Source organism: Lepidochelys olivacea, assembly GCF_965140295.1.
Source record: "Lepidochelys olivacea isolate rLepOli2 genome assembly, chromosome: 7".
In the NCBI taxonomy this organism is placed as follows: Eukaryota; Metazoa; Chordata; order Testudines; family Cheloniidae; genus Lepidochelys; species Lepidochelys olivacea.
The window spans coordinates 81,070,716-81,096,529 of record NC_140417.1 but is presented as its reverse complement, the minus strand read 5'-3'; the positions used below and the strand labels follow the sequence as shown (position 1 = coordinate 81,096,529).

General features: G+C 40.2%; 2 protein-coding genes across 2 annotated transcripts in view; one reads left to right on the top strand and one right to left on the bottom strand.

The window, feature by feature from the left end:
- Positions 1-25,814, top strand: part of CTNNA3 (catenin alpha 3) — a 928,050-nt gene that overhangs the window by 206,499 nt on the left and 695,737 nt on the right. Inside the window, exons 6-7 of the mRNA XM_084634510.1 lie at positions 840-1,103; positions 17,923-18,126. Coding sequence (XP_084490636.1) covers positions 840-1,103; positions 17,923-18,126 — 468 coding nt within the window. The remainder of the gene's footprint in view (positions 1-839; positions 1,104-17,922; positions 18,127-25,814) is intronic.
- Positions 6,332-25,814, bottom strand: part of LRRTM3 (leucine rich repeat transmembrane neuronal 3) — a 190,990-nt gene continuing 171,507 nt past the window's right edge. The window contains exon 3 of the mRNA XM_084634512.1: positions 6,332-7,520. Within this exon, the coding sequence (XP_084490638.1) occupies positions 7,470-7,520 (51 nt within the window). The 3' untranslated portion in view covers positions 6,332-7,469. The remainder of the gene's footprint in view (positions 7,521-25,814) is intronic.

The following is a 25,814-nucleotide window of genomic DNA, read 5'->3' as shown; positions in this document are numbered from 1 at the left end:
CCCAGTCCTCCACAAAAATATGGGCTGGAAGAAGGGCCCTGTTTATTCAGTATTGAAAGTGCCATTTTCCAGCCATCAGCTGATGGCGAAAGAAGTGCCTACTGCATTTTTTTTATAATGTGTTTAGATTCAATGCCAATGGAAGGGCTTCTCCTCAGCTTGCCAAGGACTCACTGCTGCCCCCACAGTCTTTTGTAGGCAGTTTTATTGTCCAAACTTAAACAGTTCCTCAGCTCTCATTTTACATCTCAGGCTTTTGCTGCCTCCCCTCCCAGAGGAGTCTGAGGGTCCTGCTTTTTTTGTGTTCTGTGGGTTTGTCTCTCACTTGGTCTCTCTTTGACCCTTTATAGCTCCAGGTGCAGCCCCGTCCCCTAAATTAGCCCAACTGGGAGCACTTGTTCTGGCACAGGGACACTGGACCTCCTTCAGTTATGGGGCCAGCCACCCTGTGACAGGTCCTTATTGACTTCAATTGACTTTCAGGCTGTCAGCAACTCCCTTCTCATTTTCACACTCATTCTTGTGCCTTTCACTTCACTCTTCTGCCCACAGTTTGAAGGAACCGAGGCTGGAAGCAGGGGCTTCAACTATTCTAAAAATCCCATTCTCCCCGCCCCCCGCCCTGTTCCTCTTCCTTTCCCTCAATTTAATTTCTGCTTTCATCTAAGTTATTTTAAAAATAAGTAATAAAGTACTGCAAAAGAAAGCTATAGTAAATCAATCTTTGTTGAAATTTAAGTCACTGTTTCCTTTAGCAAATATAGTGCAGAATGGAATACTTTGGTTCTACATTACTTGTCAATTTTAGTGTGCTTTAAAAACTGTTCTTTTGCTGGCAGGATTTGAAATCTAGCAATCAACGAGATGAAATTGCAGCAGCACGTGCTTCTCTGAAGGAAAATTCGTCTCTTCTACATTCAATTTGTTCAGCTTGTTTGGAACATTCAGATGTTGCATCCCTTATAGCCAGCAAGGACTCAATTTGCGATGAAATACAGAGCGCTCTCAATGTCATTTCTAATGCTTCTCAAGGAATTAGAAATCAAAAGGTTCATCCTACGACTCATTCAGCTATGCTAGGAAGTGCACTTGATGAGCTTGAGGTAGGTAAATATGTAAACATGTACCAATGCAATGTACACATTTATTTTAAATGAAGGTAGTGCTTGCTAAAGTGACACTGAAAGCTTTAGAAACTGAAGTTCAGTTTATTCAGTGTGGACAGTATTAATACAAGCTTTCTCATAAGGTGCATCAACCCTGACCTTGGTGGGACCTCTTCCTCCAGATGAGGTGGTGGTTAGGTCTACAAGCCTGTTCAGTTTTTGGATTCTCTGATATTGCCAAAAAGGGTGCTAATTAGTTCTTATTGAGTTGCTGATGGAAGGGGTGCACACATAGGACAGAAACTGGAATAAGCCTGTCAGGGTTCCCTCCCGACTCTGAACTCTGGGGTACAGATGTGAGGACCTGCATGAAAGACCTCCTAAGCTTATTTCTACCAGCTTAGGTTAAAAAATTCCCCAAGGCACAAATCCCTTCCCTTGTCCTTGGACGGTATTGGTGCCACCACCAGGTGAGTTAGACAAAGATTCAGGAAAAGGACCACTTGGAGTTCCTATTTCCCCAAAATATCTCCCCAAGTCCCTTCACCACCTTTCCTGGGGAGGCTTGAGAATAATATACCAACCAATAGGTTAACAAGGTGAGCGCAGACCAGACCCTTGGGTTTTGGACACTAAAAACCAATCAGGTTCGTAAAAGAAGAACTTTATTATAAAAAAAAAGTAAAAGAAGCACCTCTGTAAAATCAGGATGGAAGGTAATTTTACAGGGTAATAAAAAGATTTAAAACACAGAGGATCCACCTCTAGGCTCAACTTCAAAGTTACAAAAACATGAATAAACCTCCCTCTTGGCATAGGGAAAATTCACAAGCTAAAACAAAAGATAATCAAATGCATTTCCTTGCTATTACTTACAATTTCTGTAATTTTAGATGTATCATTTCAGTAGGAGCTGGATTACCTGCTTGGTCTCTCTCTTTGTCTCTTGGTCTCTCTCAAATCCCCCCAGATTTGAAAGTATCTCCTTTCCCCATTGGTCTTTCTGGTCAGGGGCCAACTAGGTTAATTGATCTGATTAACCCCTTACAGGTAAGTGATTCTGTACCTCTGGCCAAGAGGGATTTTATATTACTACATACTACATACATAAAGGTTGTTACCCTTCCCTTTATATTTATGACAAAGCCCATTTTATAAATGCCACTAACCATTTATCAGGTGAAAACAATTTTGGTGATCACTGGCCTGGGCTGGATTTCAGTTGGTGTGTTGGAATAAAAGATTCTGCCCTAATGCTGTCATATATGAGTCACATAATTGAAGTTTAGAATTTGAATTATGCTCTTTTTCTGTCATTTTCATTTAATGAACAAAGTGGTTAAATTAATATCTTTTAACTTCTGTTGGTGAAAGAGACATGCTTTTGAGCTACACAGAGCTCTTTTTCAGATCATCCTGGGACCAACACAGCTACAACGACACTGCAAACTGTTTAATGAACAGACATAATGTGACTCATACGATTAGACAAAAAATGTGTTTCTGTTTTTAGCAGTTAAGAATATGTTTGAGGAAAGTCACGTCTTTCTCTTCTCCCAAACAAGTCTTAATCATCTGAGTGAGGTTTTCCCTTTGCATGTCTGTCTCCGACCTGATCTATTTGACGCCTTAGGTGACCAGAGTTCTAGTTCCAGCTCGGCCACTGGTCTGCTGCTTGACACTGGACAAGTCACTTCTCTTTGTGCCTCAGTATACCCAAATTGGTCATGATGATACTGACCTCCTTTGTAAAGTGCTTTGAGATCTACGGATGAAAATGCTATATAAGAGCTAGTTATAATAGTAATAATGTTGTTAGTATTCCTTCTGGTGCTTGAATTTACTCTCTGCACACACTTTCCCTCTAGTAAAGAGTCACTAGTTCTGCATTATGGGCCTGATCCTGCAAGGTGCCCTCAATTCCCATAATGTTAGCAGGAGTGCTCCACCTTGCACAGTTTGGCTCTAACTCTGCTGCCAGAATGACAAGTTATTTTGTTATCAGGAGATAGGGATGACTGCTGAATGGGTGACAGACCCTTCCTGTCTAACACTGAAGTATCCCAGCACCACTGTACGTCTGAGTTCTGCTGGTCTGGTGAGCACACATTAGACAGATGCTGCATAATAAAAGAGAATGGCTTTAACAGTAGGGGCAATAGAATGATCTGGCTAATGATGTCACTGGGTGCCATTGAACTATGCAGTATGTCTTGGAACTAATTGCTCTCCCTTTAGCCTTTTCTATACTGGGGAAATTTAAAAAAATATTCCCACCAGTATTACTATTAAGCTACATCTATACTATGAGCTAGTGATGTGATTCCCCTGCTCGTATACACGTACTTGGGGGAGTTCTCATTGAGCTAACACGAGTATGCATATATGAGCAATGGAATCACACCCCTAGCTCATCATGTAGATGTAATCTTAGGTGAGCTGCTAATACTAGTGAAAGTCCTAATGTAGATGAGGTTTATTTGGCTGGACCATGCTAAATTAATCTGTTTTTCATTAGGTATAACTGATTTAGTGCTAAAAATACTCGAAATTACCAGTTGTTTGCCTACACTGGGCACCCATTGTTGCTAACACTGATTCAGGAAGACCAGTGTTATATCGTTGATGGTAATGTTTTTCCCCCCTAAAATTCTCTAGTGAAGACAGGCTATACATGCAAATATGAGAGAAATCTGTTGAAGTCCATGGATGCAACTACTAGTGTAGAAATTTACTAACCATTAACAGAAACATCAAATACACCTTCATTGAATTTTTAATTATGTTTTAGCACGTTAACTAATAGAAATTTGCAAGAGGGATGATTTTTTCTGACCTCACACAATCTATATTGACTATGTGAAATCTATATCATTTTTGTATTTTTCAGTTTTACTGTTACTACATTTGTTGCTTTTTAAAACATAGAGAACAATGGTAATTATTATAAGATCAGAAATCCTCCTTTTTATTGAATTTATTTTTAGTTAGAAATATAAGAACATAGAAGCTCAAACTACTGTTAAATATATTTTTTTCATTTATTTGTATATTTTTTTACTGATCACAAATGGGAGCTGAGGCTGTATGAGCTAGATAAAGCAAAATCTATTGAGAATTTACCATTTTTAAGGATTTTACAAATTTTAGGGTTGAGTATGGCAAGGACCCAAAGTAAACTTTGCTCTGTCTTGCTCTTGCAAATATAGTGCTGTGAAATAAATTGATGTAGTAAATAATCTGTTGAAAGCAAATCTCATTAAATCTTTATCATGTGGAAATGTATCAAGGAGTTTACTCAACAAGTACTATCCAGAAGTTTTGCAATATCTTTCACCATTACATGCAACTGGCAATCTGAAAGTAAACAGAGATTTAGTTGAGCAAAACACAGGTAGAATTAGAACATTTTACCTCCTAAATCCTTGTGCATCAAGAATTCCACAATAAACTCCATAGAACTCCTATGACATTCATAATTAAACATAGACTAGTAATGTTTGGTTCTTATAATTACTAGGGCTGTCAAGCAATTAAATTCATTGATCAAAAAATGAATCGTGATTAATCACGCGATTAATTATGCTGTTAAACAACAATAGAATACTATTTATTTTAAATATTTTTGGATGTTTACTACATTTTCAAATATATTTATTTCAATTACAACACAGAATACAAAATGTACAATGCTCACTTTATATTTATTTTGATTATAAATATTTGCACTGTAAAAAAACCAAAAAAAGTATTTTTCAGTTCAACTCATACAAGTACTGTAGTGCAATCTCTTTATCATGAAAATTGAACTTCCAAATGTAGAATTATGTACAAAAAGCCCTGTATTTAAAAATAAAACAATGTAAAATTTTAGAGCCTACAAGTCCACTCAGTCCTACATCTTGGTCAGCCAAAAACTCCGACAAACAAGGTTGGTTACAATTTGCAGGAGATAATGCTGCCTGTTTCTTGTTTATAATGTCACCTGAAAGTGAGAATAAGCGTTCGCATGGCACTGTTGTGGCTGGTGTTGCAAGATATTTGCATGCCAGATATGAATTTTTAGCGCATGTCCCTTCATGCTTCAACAACCATTCCAGAGGACATGCGTCCATGCTGATGACAGGTTCTACTTGATAACGATCCAAAGCAGTGCGGACCAACGCATGTTCATTTTCATTATCTGAGTCAGATGCTACCAGCAGATGGTTGATTTTCTTTTTTGGTGGTTCAGGTTCTGTAGTTTCTGCATCAGAGTGTTGCTCTTTTAAGACATCTAAAAGCATGCACCACACCTTGTCCCTCTCAGATTTTCGACCACACTTCAGATTCTTAAATCTTGGGTTAAGTGCTATAGCTATTTTTAGAAATCTCACTTTGGTACCTTCTTTGCGTTTTGTCAAATCTGCTGTGAAAGTGTTCTTAAAACGAACATGTGCTGGGTCATCATCTGAGACTGCTATAACATGAAATATATGCAGAATGTGGGTAAAACAGAGCAGGAGACATACACCCCCCCCCCACAAGGAGTTCAGTCACAAATTTAATTGACACATTCTTTTTTTAATGACCATCATCAGTATGGAAGCATGTCCTCTGGAATTGTGGCTGAAGCATGAAGGGGCATACAAATGTTTAGCATATCTGGCATGTAAATAGCTTGCAAAACCGGCTGCAAAAGTGCCATGCGAACATCTATTCTCACTTTCAGGTGACATTGTAAGTAAGAAGCAGTATCTCCCGTCAATGTAAACAATCTTGTTTGTCTTAGCGATTGGCAGAATAAGAAGTAGGACTGAGTGGACTTGTAGGCTCTAAAGTTCTACATTGTTTTGTTTTTGAGTGCAGTTATGTAACCAAAAAAAAATCTGCATTTGTAAGTTACACTTTCATGATGAAGAGATTGCACTTCAGTACTTGTATGAAGTGAACTGAAAAATACTATTACTTTTGTTTATCATTTTTACAGTGCATATATTTGTAATAAAAATAATATAAAGTGAGCACTGTACATTTTGTATTCTGTGCTGTAATTGATATCAATATTGAAAATGTAGAAGAACATCCAAAAATATTTAATAAATTTAAATTGGTATTCTATTGCTGTAAGTGCAATTAATCGCAATTAATTTTTCTGAGTTAATCGTGAGAGATAACTGTGATTAATTGACATTCCTAATAATTACATGTTGAAAACTGTATTAAAATAACATGCAGGGCCAGATTCTTCAATGCATTCTCAGGGCCTTTGCATCACCAGAGTGTAGGGGAGCTCACAGCTGTTGCAGAGCCACTATGTCTGTTTCCTGAGCCAGCCTTGTCAGCCCCCACTTGGCCTCAGCATGTAGGGTGTGGCCAGAGTGCAGTGCAACTGGCATGAGACCACACCCAGGTGGCAAAAATTAGAGAAGCCCAAAGGCAGCTTGAATGTACACCAGGGCTTAGGATGGCACAAATCTGCTCAGAACCTCAGGATGCTGTAGCCAGCTTTCACATTGTGCCAATCTTTCTTTTGCATGGAGCAGAAGCTCAATGAAGCAGGGAATTTGGGCCTAGCCATCCAATTTAAATACTCATTTTCTTTTGAAACTTGTTTTGCTTACTGCTCACTGCATTAATTCAGTAGCAGAAAAAGACATTCAGGCGAGACACATTAGCAAATCTGTACTGTAGCTGCTCAATCTGTCTACTTTTGTAGGTTCTGGTTCATTTATATTGACTCTTCTACCTGCCACTACCTCTGAATTGATCAAGGAAAAAACAGTCCATTATGTATCCTTTGTCTTACACCTGACTGGGAATATTTCCTGTTCTTTTGAGCCCCTCTACGCTGTTGAAGAGAGCATATATATCTGATTAAATTATTGGAAGAATTAAAACCACAACCAGAATCCCTTTGAGTGAGTCACTTCTTTTGTTTGTTATTGCCCAATGTATAAATTCTTGATTTATAAGTGAATGTTGTAGCCATTCATTCATGTATGATACGGATCATCAGGTCGTTTAGATACCGTTACATAACCGGAACTTAAGAGGTCTTCTATGAGAAGGAATCCCTTTTGTTTCCCACATACTTTCAAGTTGCTTCTCTATGAGCATTTGGCCCTATTGGTTTACGCTCTGAGCACGTTGCCAGGCCATTCTGCAGCTTAGCCTCTGTCAGTGCATTGGAGAAAGTAGCAATGGCAGCAGTAGCAATGTTTTCTCTGTGTCAAGCCGTCCCAGGTCTGAAGCCCATTTAGGTATCATGATGTTGTAGGAGTTGAGATATTGCAGTTGGCAGGCAAACACCTGGAACCAGTATCTGCACACCACTCCATGGGGTGGTACCTCTCTGGAGCTGTTTAGTTTCAGTGATTGACTTTAATCACCTCCCAGCATGTTTAAGTCCTGTGGAAGCTGTGGTAACCCCTCCTGCATGGAGTAGAACACAATCATACATAAATCATTCACAAGCGTAATACAATATGGTCCCTAAATACATTGTGTGCAATTGTATGATCTGTCACAGTGGGTACCCAACATTCCTTAAAGACAATAGGAGATGTGGGTGCTTATTACTCCTGAAAATCAGGTCACTTTTATTTAAGTGCTTTGTTTTAGGCACTGAAGTTTGAAAAATATTTACAACATTACTTATTATAATTAAGAAAATAATCAAATAGCATTGAGGCAGTATTGTCAGAAGTGCCATGTCATAAACTCTTTATGCAAAGAATTAACTAGACCTCCCTTGACTATATCACACTACCTTTTTTCATAAATACAAAAGTACTTCTCCAGTTTAAACACCTTTGCCTGCTTGAGGCCTATGTGGAATTGTACATTTACATGCACAAACAATATAAGGAAACTGCAGCACTCAGCGAGATTAGTTTCTATTTTTGACTTTTTGTCATCTTTTGGCTATTGTGGTGCTGACTGTTATCCATGCTTAGAAGAGCCATAGAAGATTTGCACTTAGCTGAATAAACGCTTTGAATACTTAGGATACTCTACAGCTTCTTTGTTTTGACCACATTTCTGGATTCTGTATTTAAAGGTTAATTTTATACAGTACTTCTTTACAGCTCTTTTGGTAAGCAGTAACTTTTATCAAAAGTTAGTTTAGACTTATTAACTTTCAGGGAAATATGTTTTTGTAAATGTAGAGATTGATATATTAAGTAGACCAATATGCTATAGTATCTCTGAACTGTTATTTCGGTGCTTACTGCACCCAGCTGTGCTACTTTAAAATTACTATATCAAGTTATAGTGATAATATAGTATTTACCTCTCAATAGAGCCAAAGAGCAAAAGGACAGAAACAAAGAAGAGAACATGAAAAAAGATTTTGGAGAAATTCCTCACCAGCAAGTACTTTCGCCTGCATCCTTCTCCAAATGTATCATAATCTAGTGAACTGGCATATGCTAGTTTTGCAGATAGATCATCATCAACAATTGATTGTGGCTGTATTTATGAGCCAGCACCTGTACATTGGTGGGGATCACAGCAGTTTCATTTCACAGAGAGAAAGTAACAGACTGAAAACTCAGACCAGAACTAGTAAATTATTACTGATTACTCTTATTGACAAGAATAACTCCATCTGACTGGCAAATTGTTAATAGGATTGTGAAGTTTTCTCATCAAAAATAGTACTAGCTAATGTGGGGCAGTCTCCTCTGGCTTCTGAAAAGTAATCATCCTCTGCCCCACATATCCACATATCATATACACTTTTTTAGCCATTTTGACAAAGTTCCTCGTCTGCCTTGGTGGGTCCTGTGCTTATTGGCGAATTTTCTTGCCTCAGAGGTTCACGGCAGCCCTCAGTTTGGCCACTTTCGTGGCTCAAATCTGCCGTTCACTCAGTTAGCCTCATCACTGGCCAGCATGGGGAAAGGAAGAAGAACAATCCCCGCAGTCTCTGCTGATCCACCTAGTGGATCGGGGAACAGGCCAGAGACCTTCCCCTCTGTGGAACCCACAGTCCAGGTCAACTCCTCCGGTATCAAGTAGGGAGGTGGGGGATGGAGGGATGGGGGAACCCAGGCCTGCCCTCTACTCCGGGTTCCAGCCCAGGGCCCTGTGGATTGCAGCTGTCTACAGTGGCTCCTGTAACAGCTGTGTGACAGCTACAACTCCTGGGCTACTTTCCCAGGGCCTCCTCCCAATACCTTCTTTATTCTCTCCACAGGACCTTCCTCCTGATGTCTGATAATGCTTGTACTTCTCAGTCTTCCACTAGTACGCCTTCTCACTCTCAGCTGCTTGCTCCCAGCTCCTTGCACGCACCACAAACTGAAGTGAGCTCCTTTTTAAAACCCAGGTGTCCTGATTAGCCTGCCTTAATTGATTCTAGCAGCTTCTTGATTGGCTGCAGGTGTTCTGATCAGGCTGTCTGCCTTAATTGTTTCCAGAAAGTTCTTGATTGTTCTGGAACCTTCCCTGTTACCTTACCCAGGGAAAAGGGACCTACTTAACCTGGGGCTAATATATCTGCCTTCTGTCACTCTCCTGTAGCCATCTGGCCTGATCCTGTCACACCATGTACATGAACATACAGCTTTTGCTAGTTGCAATATATACTATTTTCCATTTGACATGTGACATAATCAAACCCCCAGATTTGACCCAGTTCATGATGGTTGGCAAGAAGTAGAAAGGTTTATGAGTTTCCACTTGCTTAAAGTTCTTTAGTGTTTTCATGGCAAGTAAGGTAGCTATCTGTTGAGAGGACTTAATGATTTATTACAAAATTTGGAACAGTTCGACTGTTCAACATTTAGTTGGAGAGTTCTTGATTTAGTTCTGTTGCAAAATTTTCTAGACAATATCGGAGGCCGTGACTGAAGTCTCAGGGTGAAATTCTGGCTCAATGAAGTCAATGGGAGTTTTTCCATTGATTTTAGTCGAGTCACGATTTCAGCCCCATGTGCCCATTCCATTGTAAAGAGCAGATGCAGTATTGAGGAATCTGGGGCATCCACTGAGAATAGTCCAGGAGACTTGACACTATTGTGGAAAAGAAAAATAAAGTGCCAGTGCAATTATTCATATTAGAGAGAATCTAAAATAACAAAAAGGCAGATTAAGTTCACCCTCCAAAAAAGCAATACAGTACATAATACAAACAGAGCTTCACCCATCAAATAACTAGCTTAATAGTTTGCAGGCCAGAAGTCTTCCTATTTGCTTTCTGTATCTGTATGGGAAGAGGGGAAAGCTTTGTTATTTAAAGGCACCCCATTGTCCCAGCCATGCAGTAAGAAAGACAAGACACGAGGGATATGGTTTAATTAGGCTGCAGCTTTATTAACTCAGCTGGGTAATACTAGGTAACAAGTTGTACAGTGCAGGTCTAGGTGTTCCTCAGTTGTTTCCACCTATTTCGGAAGGCTGCCTTCAGCCCTCCCCTTCCAGTTCCAGCCAGTTGCTGGGGTCCCACTGCCCTCCCCTTGTTTGAGGGATAAGGGGAGCTGGGATGGGGGTACTTATCTCCCTGACATAGGGAGCCACAATCATGCTTCCTTAGGGGTTGCAATTCTGGTTTATCAGGGAACCAAATCTTCTGTGGAATGAGTACCTGCACTGGACATCTACCAAAAGAAGGTCCCAACAAGTAGTTTGGCTGTCTTGAAGGAGCCACTAAACCTTTTCTTCTCACTGTCCACACAAAGTCCCCTGCATTCAAGGTTGCTTACTCTCCCCCTTACTGTAGATCACTTCATCAATAGTTTGCAGGCCAGAGGTCTTCCTATTTGCTAGCTATACCACCATGGGAAGGGAGAATAGCTTTGTTATTTAAAGGCACCAGACCATTTTCTCACTTTCACTGTAGGTCACTGTGTTCCAGGGCTAGTCAGCTTCCTGACTTCTCTAATACTTAACTCACTTAGAAAATAAGAGAGGAGTGTTGGATTCCACAAATCTGCCAAACCCTTGTAGAGGGGAGGTGTAGGCTTCTCCTAGTCTCACTTCCTAAGAGGGGCAAAAGCAGTGTTTCCCAACCTGGAAGGAAGGTTCCCAGACTAATGAAGGTAGGGTTCTCTGAATTATTCAAATGGTAGTGCAAATGTTGCCCTAGCAAAATTGTATTTCACAATTGAATGTTTCAGTATATATTAGTTGGAAATCAACTATTTGTTATAAGTGAATTACCTCTATATGTTAATAAATCAGTAAATACTTAAACATTATTTACTAATTGTGTATGCAATTTGCAAAACCCTTATTAGTCTGCTAGTTATTAAAGTATATGTTTTTTCTTTTCTCTCTCATGCTGTGGTAGGCAATGTCTACATAAGCAATCAGAGTAAGATAAGGCAGTGATTAAACATCTGTGATGCAGAAAAACACAGATCTCACTTCCGCTTTTTAAATTTTTCATTCACACGGTCTGTAGTGTAACTGCTGAAAGGTTAGTTTCCTCTGCATTCTAGGGTCCCTCATGACACTTCTTACCATATAAATTCAATTAGTTATAGTACATTTCCTCGATTTTCTCAAAAGTAGAATGATACTTAACTGTTGTCACTGCATTAAATATAGCTGATTTTGGTGAATCATAGAATCATAAGACTGGAAGGGACCTTGAGAGGTCTTCTAGTCCAGTCCTCTGCCCTCAAGGCAGGACTAAGCATTATCTAGACCATCCCTGTCAGGTGTTTGTCTAACCTGCTCTTAAAAATCTCCAATAATGGAGATTCCACAACTTCTCTAGGCAATTTATGCCAGTGCTTAACCACCCTGACAGTACGTTTTTCCTGATGTCCAACCTTAACAGCCCTTGCTGCAATTTAAGCCCATTGCTTCTTGTCCTATCCCCAGAGATTAAGGATAACAATTGTTCTCCCTCTTCCTTGTAACAACCTTTTATGTACTTGAAAATTGTTATTATGTCCACCCTCAGTCTTCTCTTCTCCTGACTAAACAAACATATTCTTTTCGAACTTCCCTCACAGGTCATGTTTTCTAGACCTTGAATAATTTTTGTTGTTCTCCTCTGGACTTTCTCCAATTTGTCCACAACTTTCCTGAAATATGGTGCCCAGAACTGGACATGGTACTCCAGTTGAGGCCTAATCAGTGCGGAGTAGAGTGGAAGAATTCCTTCTCGTGTCTTGTGTATGCCACTCCTGCTAATACATCCAAGAATTATGTTTCCTTTTTTTTTTGCCACAGTGTTACATTGTTGAGTCATATTTTGCTTGTTTTCATCCACTGTGATCTCCAGATCCCTTTCTGCAGTACTCCTTCCTAAACAGTCATTTCCCATGTTGTATGTATGCTCTTGTTCATGGTATAATTTCTTTCTAAAGCTGAAGGAATTTCCCTTCATAGAATAATGCTGACAACATTAATATTTTATACATATTCCAAACTGTAAACCTCCACTACTACATTGGAGTTGGGAGAGCTTGGCACAAGAGCAAGCAGCAAATTGTTAAAAGCCGTGGGAGAAAATGCAGAGAGTAGATCAGAGGTACTGGGCATTCCCATGGATGTGTCAAGCCTCTGCATGTTCCCCAAGATGTATGTTCTTGTGAAATTTTTTTGCAGGGCTCTGTACTTTTCCATAGTTGAAATTTTTGTGACCAAAGCTGGGATTTAAAGAGGTTATTTTCAAGATCAGAATCCTCATGGGTTTTAGCATTCCACTTTGCTGTCTTGGTCTACTGCCAATGTGTTGTGCTGCATTCCCACTTTGGATTGCAGCAAAGATGCTGACTGGCAATTCAGACTGTGTGCTAGAGTGGTCTGGGGCTTTTGTGAAGTTAGGGGAGGTTTTTTGCTCTTGAAGAAGTTTCTGTAGGTTATAAAACTCTTGTGTTCATGCAGGTATGACTGAGTGAGTAAATGGATACAAATGTAGTACTTTGTTCTCTTCCCCCACCTTTGTCTGGTTATGTTGCAGCATTTTCCTGATCTAGTTCCTTTTCACTTTCTTTGGGAATTAAATGAGTTCCAGAGGTGTGGAGTACTGATACCTGGTCATTAGTTGAAATTGCCATAACAATTAGCCAGGATAAGTAGAAACTAATTGTCTTGATTTAACTCTGAAAAACCAGGTGAGGCTTGGTGAGGAAAGTAGAGTCTGGTCCAGTCAGGACAGTGGAAAGGCCATACAAAAACAAAAAGAAAAGGAGGACTTGTGGCACCTTAGAGACTAACCAATTTATTTGAGCATAAGCTTTCGTGAGCATAAGCTTTTCGAAAGCTCATGCTCAAATAAATTGGTTAGTCTCTAAGGTGCCACAAGTCCTCCTTTTCTTTTTGCGAATACAGACTAACACGGCTGTTACTCTGAAACATATAAAAACAGCTTTCCTGAGTTTGTTAAATCAGGTGGTTCTGAAAGAGTGGGAGCCTTATGTGCTAATAAGGCTGAAGTCTGTGAATTAGAACTGTTAATTTATCAGCTCAAACCAAGATGGTCAGACTGTGAAGTTGAGCACAGCGTACTAGAATTGTTATCCAGACCATTTAAATGCTGAAAGCTACAGGCACACTCGATGTGGACGCTAGATGAATTAAACCTCATGTGCTGAGACTGAACCAGGCCAGATTCTCGGTGTGAAACCTGATTTTTTTTAAGGCTTTGGGAATAGCCTTTCCTAGTTCAGGGAAGGATGAATACATTTTTTAAAAATTTAGCCCTCAAGAAAGAAAGCACCTTTAGTTCTGTTTTCTCTTTTAATTAGGAAATAATTAAGGGCTGCAGTGAGGATTAAAATATGAGAAGAAAATTAGCTCATTAGGAATATTTTTGGCCATTGGATACACAACATTGGTTTTCCCTCATCATAGAATAATGCGTCTTATTCCTTACCACATATGTGTACGCGCGTTTCTGACCATATTATGTATGTATGTTTAAACAGAAGGACACTGATTTTAAAAACCAACTAAAGTTACATAGTTGGCACTTTCCAAGTTAACTGAACAGCCTCTATTGGATGCATATAAAACCTACTGAAATCATACCATTCATCATTGTATCCTGTCTCCTACTGAAACAAATTGTTAAATCTAACTTCAGACGTTGTAACTTTCTAGGCTCTCTTCTCAGAAACTATACAATAGCAGTAACCACTTTTTTGACAGTTTTGAATATGTGGTCTTCACCTTGACTGTTGCAAATATTGATAGTCTAATATTGATAGTCTTTCCAAAAATTAAAATCAACATTCAGAATTTCGATCTCTGTGTGTGTATCTGTGTTTGGGGGATAATGGTTCTCTGAAATTTTTGAAGCTTCTGTGATGATATCATGGGAGGGAGAAGTGAGGAAAAGAGCTCCTCTGTTGCTCAAATATACAAGAGTGCCAGTTAGCTTTGATCTGCCTCTGTGTACACACCCTACTCTGGTCCTGATCTGTACTACCTAGCACCCTTGAAATGAACAGGACACCAATGAGGATTTGAGGACTTGGGGTGATGTGCTCTCATTTCCAGGTGGCGAGCAGAACATAAACTACATACCACGGCCCTGAAAAGTGCAGCCGGTAGGACTTGCAGAAAGCACTACCTGTTTTATACAAGTTGTTTTATGTATTGAGGTTATAGAGGGGTCATACTCGGTAAATTTCATATCTGCTAATGAATAGTAAGGATAAAGCTGAATTGGCACAAGTCCATGAGAGTTCTCGAGCAACTTGAGCGTACTAGAGCATGATATTTGAGCTTGAGCTTTAGTGCTTTAAGCATATTTGGAATATTACACTATTTCTGTGCTGTGGGAAATGTCAGGTCCATGGTCACTTTAGTGCAGTGAGAAGCGGAAGACCTAGACTGGTCAGAATTCCAGTTTAGATGAAAAATACATTTGTATTTAAAAATACATTTGTATTTAAGGAGATCTGCAAAACAGTTTTTAAAAATATTATACTGGTACTCTTTTAAAAGTTGCATAAAGAGGACCTAATGTTGTTTTCTTGCTCTCCTCCCCACTTATAAATATTTAGAAAATTAAATCTAGTTTTCCCTGGTTTTGCTAGAGGATCTCCTAGCTTTCTAAAAGTAACTCAGCATTCCTATGTTTTCAATGAATAAGAGAATCGGTATCAGACTTTCTTTCTCTAAATCATTCATTAGTTATTGAAGTTAGGTGTTAATGAGTTTTAAAATGACTGACTAAACACCTGTCTCGTCTCAGTAGTTCACACTTGTATCTTCTGATGCCACCGTGTCACTATTTCTCCACTCTTAGAATTCTCCAGTCAAGACAGGACATGAATTTCTAATGTAAAACATAAGCAGAAAAAATGACAATCTTCCATGACTTTGTTAAATACCAAAAGAAGCCCAATTATCTTTCCCTTTTTATAGGCCACCTTTAAAAGTCTGTAAAAAGTGGACTACTCATGTTGGATAAGTACAAGTAATGACTTCCCCTTTCAAACACCAAATTTGATTAAGGAGCTCAAGCTCTTAGTAGGGGTCTGGACTTAATTTCCTTGATTTGGGAGGGAGACCAATTTTACTTACTTTGGCTTCAGCTTCTACTGTACTCTTTTTAGTTTTTTTATAGCAGTTCTTTTGTTTTAAACATGGTACTCAGTTTAGCCTTAGATGGTAAGAGGCTACCAGCATCCCCAAAAGACTAATGTTGAACAAAAATAAGGAATAATAATACAGGCTAATATTTTGCAGCTTGCCCATTCAGCCTCTTGAAGTGGCAATGCTGCTTTTTTGGCCCCACAGAATCACAGAAATGTAGGGCTGGAATGGACCTTGAGAGGTCCTTTAGTTGACCCCTAGCACCGAGGCAGAACAAGTCTACTAGGCTATCCCTGATAGGTGTTTGTCTAACCTGTTCTTAAAAATATCAAATGAAGGGGATTCTGCGATCAATCTTTGAAGCCCGTTCCAGTGCTTAACTATCTTTATAGTTAGAAAACTTTTCATAATATCAAACCTAAATCTGCCTTGCCCGTTACTTCTTGTCTTACCTTCATTGGACATGGAGAACAATTGATCACAGTCCTCTTTATAACAGCCCTTAACATATTTGAAGACTTATCTTTTCTCCAGGCTAAACGTGCCAGGTTTTTTAACCTTTCCTCATAAATCAGGTTTTTCTAAATCTGTTATGTATTTCTGTTGCTCTCCTCTGGCCTCTCTCTCCAATTTCTCCACATCTTTCCTAAAGTGTGGTGTCCAGAACTGGACATAGTACTCCAGCCGATGCCTCACCAGGGCTGAGTGGAGCAGGACTACCTCCTGTGTCTTGCATTCAATGTTCCTATTAATATGCCTCAGAGTGATATTACCTTTTTTTGCAACTGCATCATATTTTTTGATTCTCATTCAATTTCTGATCCACTAAAACCCCAAGATCCTTTTAAGCAATACTACTGCCTAGCCGTTTATTCCACATTTTGTAGTTGTGCATTTGACTTTTTTTCCTTCCTAAAAATAGTAGTTTGCTCTTGTCTTTATTGGATTTCATCTTGGTGATTTCAGATCAAATATCCAGTTTGTCAAAGTCATTTTGAATTCTAATACTGTCTTCCAAAGTGCTAGCAAACCCTCCCTGCTTGGTATTATCTACATTTTATGATCATACTCTCTACTCAATTTTCCAAGTCATTAATGAAAATATTGAATAGTATTGAACCCAGACTAACCCCTCAGGACCCCCCAGGCACTCTTCTCCCCTCCCCCCCTTTGACAGCAAACCATTGGTAACTACTCTTTAAATATGGTCTTTCAACAAGTTGTGAATCCAGCTTATCTAGAACACATTTTCCACTTTGCTTATGTCAAAAGCATTACTAAAATCCAGATACATTACGTCAGTAGTTAGTATTGTGTTCTAATATCAGCAGAACCCATTCACATGATCCAAGATGGCATCTTTCAGCTGTGGGCAAGCTCTGCTGGCTTCTTTTTTATATTCAGAGGAGACCCAGATCTCTGAGAGCTCAGTCGTGGGAGGTTTTGAATATCCCCAGGCTTTGAAATGAAAAAAAAAATCCACTAATATAAAATCTTGTGCCCAGGCAAAACGTATTGTAGAAGGATACTAAGTATTAACTAATAGCATTGTTTTATAGTACTATAAATGTACACAGGCAATTTCTAGCTTTTGAGAGTTTACGATCTAAAGTAGACAAGACAAACACATCATGTGGAGGAACAGTTCAGGAAAGGGGAGGGGAAGGAAGTGGAAGACTTATGGCCCTACTGAAAGGTGTTTCAGGGAAGGAATTGAAGGGAGAGAGGAGTTAGGTAGACAAAGGGTGAAATCCTGCTCCATTTAAGTCAGTGGCAAAACTCCCAGAGGAAGGATGATCTAGTGATTAGGGCTTGACATGAGACTCAAGAGGCTGGATTCACTACCCTGCTCCACTACAGACTTCTGATGTGGCCTTGGGCAAGTCACTTAGTCTCTCTGTGCCTCAGCTTCCTGTTTGTAAAATGGGGATTTTAGCACTTCCTTACCTCACAGAGGTTTAGATAAAAACGTTAAGTATTGTGTGTGATGTGCTCAAACATCACAGGGATTGGGGTCATATAAGTACCTAGAATAGGGTGAAATGCTATTTGAGGGGAGGAAACAATAGCAGTAATGTAGGAGTGGGAGTGATTTTATGATCCAAAAGGTGAGGATGAAGATCTTGAATTTTGATGTCAATGAAAATATTGAGGGCAAGGTAGGTATAGTTAGAGTGGTGGAAAGGGAAGATGCCTTGAGCATCATTATTTTGGATATACTTGAATGGCAAAGAAGTGGTAAGAGGGAAGACTGGAAAATAGAATATTACACTTAGCCAGGCAAGAGAAGACCAAATCATGGACATTTTTTCTAATTTTTTTCTAGAGTTTAATCATATTGGATCCACTTACAATGAATGAAGAAAAAATAAGGCCATCACTAGAGAAACGTTTGGAAGGGATTATCAGTGGGGCAGCACTGTTAGCTGACTCTTCCTGCACGCGTGACTTTCATCGAGAACAAATAATCACAGAGTGCAACGCCATCCGCCAAGCTCTCCAAGATCTTCTGGCTGAATACATGAATAATGTAAGTGACCAGTTCTTTCCTTTTGTTTTTTGTGTGTGCTTCAAAGCACATTTTCTACATTGCCATGCATTATGTATAACTAATCTGGTAATCACCGGTGCCTTTTGACCTTTTACTGTAGTTTCAATAATTCAGGCTACTTATATATTTATTAAAGTGCCAAAAGTAGTAGTTCTCATACATGTATGTGGTACACAAAGCTGGATAAATTTTTTTGGATGAATAGTTTATTCACCAAAAAATGCAGTTTCAGGTAGACTGAAACTACTCGTGAAATAGGGTTAGTTCAGTGACTAGTTGGCCTGCACTTCCTCCCCCTTCCCAAATTGATGTTTTCTAAACACAATGTTTGACTTTCCATTTTGAAATGACATTTTGTATAGAAGTTTACCCCTATGCATTTAAAACAAAGGAGAGAGAGAGAGAGAGAGAGAGAGAGAGAGAGTAAAAAAACACTTGACAATGAAACAAAATGAATAAAATAAAACAAAAAAAATCCTGTTTCGGGTTGTCCTGAAACAATTTTTCCCCCCTGAGATTTTTTTGGTTTAGCCACTGAAATGAAAGATCAGTGTAGCTCAGCTCCATCGGTACGCTAAGGGAAAGCCAACTATTCATCTTCAAAATGAGCAAGATTTATCCTGTCCTAGGCAAACTGTGAAATATCCTATATCACAAACTGAGGGATATGTAAGTTACTTTATCTGTGCGGTAGGTGTCTCAGAGATACTAAGTTTCTTTGAATGCTGGGGACTTTCTTTATAATTTTACTTCCTGATTGTCTCTTAGAATTTGAGGACTGGGATTCTGGGATTTTATACTTATTTCTACAATAAGCAGCAAATTTTATGAAGTCTTGTTTTATATTGTGTTAAATTCTGAGTAATCCATTTCCATATATTCTTAACATAAACATTCAGGCAGTCATAACTGATCAGTATAAGAACAACAAGCTGTACAAGGTGAGATCCTCTAAATGCAAAATTGTAGGGCATGGAATTTTGAGTAAATCCAGAAATCTGATTGCCTGGCATGCTTTATAATGTGTCTGTGATAAATCTTTGAAAAAGTGATAGTTTTTATAACTTTTTTTTAAAAAATGATTTTTAGTTCTAAGTAACTAGTTTGACACATAGCTAAGTGCACTGCCAGACACAAAAAATAAAGTTGGTAGGACAGATATCATTAATATGGGGACAGTGTATTAACATCATGGGTTTCTTCTGGAAACATAATCATCATTTTCAGTAGACACACTGATCTTATCTAAGATGATAAGAGATGCATTTGAGATGATGCATCTGACACAGTCCATTGAGGGGATAATTGTGTAATATAGCTATTTGTTTCTCCTTATGGGAGCTGAAATTCTTTTCTTTTTTGTAGGTACTGCTAGTCGACATATTCAAGGCCATTCTGTAGTGTGTATGTGTGTGTGTTTAAGCTCAGGATAATAAAGTAGAGAACTTTAAGAAAATCTTTGTATTCCCAGGTGTGTATTAGTCTCACAGAGATTATACCTGCTGATCTCTTCCTCTAGTCATTTATTATAGTTAGAGAAAATCTACAGCAATCTTAAATTAATGTCTGTGAACTCAACTTGGTATTTCAGGCTTGAAATCTATAAAGATACTTTTAGTTCTGATTCTTTTCACCGTCAGCATTAATTTGTCTGAATCTACAATGAATTGAAAGCCTCTCTGGCAATACTTTCTGAACATGAGTAAGAAATACAATATTTCTTACTTAAGCTCAATTTGAACTGTAATCATTGTTACATGCACAAAAGATTTAAAGTAATCTTAAAACATTTGTGATCCCTCTTAAAACAGCTTAGAGTGCATTTGTGATTTATTGTAGATAATTCTTCAGTGAGTTGTTTAAATATAAAAATATAAGAAAAATTCTGTCAGTGTTTTATTATTCTTTTCAACATTATTGCAGAAATTATGTTGAGGCCTGTTGTTGTTACTGGATGTGATGATAGAAGAAGCCTCTTATTCAAATTATTATGGTCCCTTTTGTCTGTTCTCACACAGTAAAATGCAAGTGTGGCAAGGAGCTCTGGGTGAAGAGACTTGTGTGCCTGTGCAGAGCCCCACTGATTTCTGATACTTTGATTTCAGTAGGGCTTTATGGCAGAAGGATCTGCCATTGCAGATATCATTGCAGGATAGGGGCTTATTTCTGTAAAGTTTGCTGCAGAATTGTATTGTAAAAACGACATCTTGTTTAGCATTGTAATCCTACAGAAGTAATGCCTATATTTTTCCACAAGAAGGGAATAATTTTGTACAGTTTAATCACAACTTCAAAAAAAAAAAAAGGCAGAGGCAGTTCTGCTGCAGGTGGGGAAATTAATTAACTGATTAGAATGAAAGACACACATCTTTCAATCTATTGTACTTACCTTTATTTCCCAATATTCAAATTGAAATCCCTTTACTTTCTTGCAAGATGTTGTCTTTTTATTTTGATTGCAGAATTTGGAAAGCTGCCTTCATTTGTCTTGTTCTGATGCCATTATATTCCATTTCTTAGAACTAATCCATACTTTGCATCTATCATTGACGCTATTTCACCTTAATGGGTCTATTTCTATAAAAATGCCCAATTTTTATATATTCTGTTAAAACTTTCTATTCTCCTTTGAGTGATGTCCCTGTGGGTGCTCCACTTTAGGTATTGAGCGCCCCTGTGTTTTTCATTGGAAATTTGTGGTAGCAGTGCCTGGTTGGGTCTCACATGCACAGTCCCCGTCTCGCGCCGCCTCAGGCGGTTAACTGGTGCTGTGTCACCAACACCCCCTCAGTTCCTTCTCTGTCGCCCTTGGCTACGAGTAGGAGCATTCAGCAGCACCTCAGAGCTTAGTTAGCATAGTATACCCTTGTTAGTTCTAGTTTTGTTATACAGTTAACTCCTTTCATTTCCTTGTCCCCGTTTATTTTAAAAAAACAAAAATCCAAAAACCTTGTTTCCCGACTAGAAATAGGTTTTCGTTGAACTGTTACTCCTGGATTTCCCCTCAGGGGCATGCCTGGTTCTCTGGGCTTCAAACGTTGCCTCACATGTAGGCTATCAATCCCAGTGTTGGACGGGCACGCTCAGTGTGTTTGCTGCTTAGGCGAGCCACATGTGCCTCAAAAGTGCCTTCATTGTCACAAACTGACAGCCCACATCAGGAAAGCTAAACTGCTGCTCATTGAGAAGTCTCTCTGGCCGGCGTCTGAACCAGAAGCATGAACATCCCCGGGACACAGTTCACCGACTGCAGCCTCTGACAGGGGCTCTTCTTTGTCTGTGACTCATGTGACAGACCATGAGCTAAAAAGGTGGCTAAGAAGCGTACGCGGTCGGTGTTCCCCAAACTGAGAGACCTTGTTGGTACCAACAGGCTCCTGCCAAGATAGCGGGACCTTCTGGTATTGTGGGTAGCATGAGAGCTAAAGACTGCCCCAATGCAGGCACCAAGGGGAAATAGAAACCCCATGCCTTGGCACCAGCGGAGCCATCCTGACACTGCACTGGGCACATCAAAACAATTGCAGCCTATGCTGCCACCTCCTGTCAGCATAGTACAATTGACAGGTGCACCCATATAGACAACAGCTCCACAGCAGCTGGTACCCACCATTATCACATCAACGGCACCGAGGCTGTCGGCACCACAACAATTCTTCCTTCCCAGAAACCTCATGGTGTCCTCGACACCTGACTCTCCCATTCTCGGCACTGAGATCACCACACCACCATCGGTACCGAGCTGCCCCACCACTCCACCGCCATCTGCTCCCCCTTTTTTGAGCGATGACGAGGATGGGGACGAGGGAGAGACATACCCTTGCACCACTTTTCCCCCGCCCACAAAATGATCAAACCAGCCCTGCCACACAAAGGGTACTATACAGTGTCCAAAGAACAGCAGTGGTACAGGCACCAATGGATGGCACTTATGCCCTTCCCTCCACAGTGGCAGTATTGGGCCCATGGGTGGCATATCCCCCACACCATCTCAAACCTCCTAGCCCACTCAGGGAGTATACACAGCAGTCACCTGTGCCATTGGTACTGGGGCCATCTGAGCCCCCTGAAGAGATGATGGGAGACCAAATAAATCTCTGATCAGGATGTTGAACCAACAACTCATTTTTCTTCATCATCCCGAGACAACACCATCATGCCCCCTGCTCACAATGTGGGGGATGACTTTAGACATTTCCAATATTTCTATAGGAAAGTTGCAGATTCCCTTGACATCTCACTGGAGGAAGTGCAGGAGACACAACATAAGCTCGTTGACATCCTGCAAACATCAGCATAATCTAAAATCACTTTACCCATGAATGATGCAATCATGGAACCTGTCAAACACATCTGGCAGACCCCTGCAACAATTGCTCCAACCTGCAAGAGGTCTGACTGGAAATATTATGTCCTTGCAATGGAAATAGAGTTTCTTTTTTTACATCCCAGACCAAATTCCCTGGTAGCGGATGCTGTTAGTGGAAAAGGCAGACAATCATATCTCAGAAACACACCGTATGACGAAGACTGGAAGAGTCTCCACATCATATGCACACAGACACAGGCAATCTGAGCCACAAACCCGGAAACAACAGCCGCCAAGGAGACGACAACTGTCAAATCAGTCTACCACATCTCATCAACCATCCACCAGGCAGCAAGTTTGAGATGTTGGTTGAGGCCCTGAGACCCCCACATCTCCCAGCACCAAGAACTCCTACATCTCCCAGCCATTCGGAGACTGTTTAACCCCCTACTACTCAGTCTGGCAATCTATCACTACAGACAGATGGATGCTGGAGATAATCAAAGTTGGATACTCCATCCCATTTACTTCCAACCCCCCCTCCCCATCCTCCCTCTCCGTCCCTCTTCAGGGACCCCTCTCAGGAAGATCTACTGCATCAGGAGGTAACCCACCTCATCCATCTAGGAGCAGTAATAAAACTACAGAGGGACGGGTTTCTACTCAAACTAATTCCTCACAAAGAAAAAAACGGGAGGATGGAGGCACTTTCTCGAAGGGCACAAGTGCTTCACAAGATCAAAGAGGACAAGGCCACAGTAATACTGATAGCCCCCCACATGGCCTCGTCAAACATGGTTCCCCTACATTCCCAGAATGTCAGTGTGCAGACCTCTCCTACCTCATCTCCTGTCCCAGGACTCAGGACAAACCCTGCACCCAAACTTGGAGACATTCTGCCTCAAAGAATGGTTGCTTCATGGCTCTAGGGACCTGAAATGACATGCTCCAAAGAAGGACAGAGCATTTTATTAAATAGTAGCAGACCAACTACCTGCCACATTAGCCACTCGCTCACTGCTCCACCTGTCAATGAAGATGGCCTGTCTAGTCGCCATTACATCTGCAAGACAATCGGCTTGATCCAACCTACACAATATTTTCCAAAGATAAAATCATTCTGATTGCATTTCAAGTTTTTACCTAAGGTCGCCTCCTCATTCCACCTCAACCAAGCCATCTACTTACCAGCATTTTATCCTAAGCCACATAAGGATAGACGAGAATTATTCATTTCAATCACAGAACAATCAAAGGGAAATGCTATATCCAAACAGAGGTTCTCCAAATGGAATTCAGAATGCATCAAACTGTGTTACCAGCAACAGAATCTGCAACTCCTTATGGGGATTTGTACACATTTCAGCAGGGCAATGTCAACTTCGATAGCTTTCCTGAACAGTCTTCCCATTACGGACATATGTAGAACTGCGACCTGGGCCTCTGCCCATGCGTTTAAGTAGCACTACACATTAGAGCAGCATGAAACATCTGATGCATTATTCGGACTTACCATATTATCCTATGCCACGACTTCAACTCCGAAGCCCCTTCCTTCCATTGGAGGGCACGGCTCTGAAGTCACCTAGAGTGGAGCACCCACAGGGAGAAGAAGAAGAGAGCGTTACTCACCTTGTGCAGTAACTGAGGTTCTTCAAGATGTGTGTCCCTGTGGGTGCTCCACTACCCTCCCTCCTCGCCTCTACTTAGGAGTTTCTCACTTTGCTTTGCAGTAGAGAAGGAACGGGGGGGGGGGGGTGAGGGGGGTGGGGGAATTGATTGCAGAGGATCTTGGGACTACACATGTGTGACCCAACCAGGAACTGCTACCACAAATCTCTGATTACAAGCACAGGGGCGCTCAACACCTAAAGTGGAGCACCCACAGGGGGACACATCTCAAAGAACCTCAGTTACTGCTCAAGGTGAGTAGTAACCCTCTCTTCTTGGCTGTGCACATAATTTTTTTTTATTTTGATTTGAACATCAATTTCAGTTGATCTGTGTGTGATCTTAAAGTGTCACCAGTGTCAGAACTGCTAAAATGAAAGCACAATTTGGATCATGTTAACCCTATGTCATGTATCATAGTCATTACTATTTGAAAGTCAAAATATGCCAACAGGTACCAAAAGTTACCACAATGATTTCTTCTTGTTAAGTACATGGGAAAACTATACTAATCTAAATTGGTGCAATGGCTGGGATAGGCTGCATTTTTCATGGAGACTATGCTATATTAGTTCACTGCAATAACTGGGAGAGAGTGGGAGGTGCTGATTGGTGGGGCCACTGAGAGGCGCTGTGGGGGAGGGTGGGAGCTGGCTGCCGGTAGGTGCTCAGCACCCACCATATTTTCTCCAAGAGTGCTGCAGCTCTGCAGTACCCATGGAGTTGGTGCCTATGCCCCAGTGCAATTGTCAAACCAGGTGAAAATAGGTGTTGCCCTGCCTATCTGTCTAATCTGTGGGCCCCAATTGGGTAGGTGTGCTCTGCCTATGCTTAACCCCATACGAAACGGCCAGAGGGTTGGAGTTGGGGACAGAGGAAGACTCCTTTATAACCTATAGCCCAGTGATTAGGGTATTTATTAGGGCAATCCTAGGTCAATTTCCCCCTCTGCCTGATGAGAAGGGTTTGAATAGGAGTTTTCCACTTCTCAGGTGATGACTCTCTAGTCCAATGGTTAGGGCAATTTTCACTCTCTGGTCTAAATAAATATTAATTATTTATACAAATTGCAACAGCTTCAACATCAGAATGTACCATAGTCTGGTGGCTAGTTTACTCACCTGAGAGGTGGAAAACCCTGTTCAAATCCCTTCTCCTCATTAGGCAGATGGGGCAATTAAACTGATGTCTCCCATATACTGAGTGAGTTCCCTTACAGTGGACTACAAGGTATGAGGGGAAGTTTCCTCCTCCTCTTTCATTGCAACACCTAAGTCCCTTTCTGGATCCAGGTGTTTATGCCCTGATTTTCAGAAGTTCTGAGTGCTCAGCAACTTCCCTAGATATTATTAACAGCTACTTGGTGGTCAGTACTTCTGGAAATTATGCCATAAATCCATTTAAGAGACTAACTTCATGCTCCTATTTTTGCAAATTGTCACCTATAGTTTCTGTGCTTAATTACTACCAATTCCTAGTTAGGGAGTTCAGAAAAGACTAATTCTACTTTGATTGCTTATTTGTTTGTACTGAGAGTGTTTTCATTTTATCTAGTTTTGCTTTTGGAGGTTGTTTACTTGCCTTGAGGGAATGAAAGAGTTAAAACAGCGTAATTGACTCAGGAATAAAGATGATGCTGTTTAAATTTACAAATTGAGCCAGCAGCTATCATGGAAATATAGTAAAA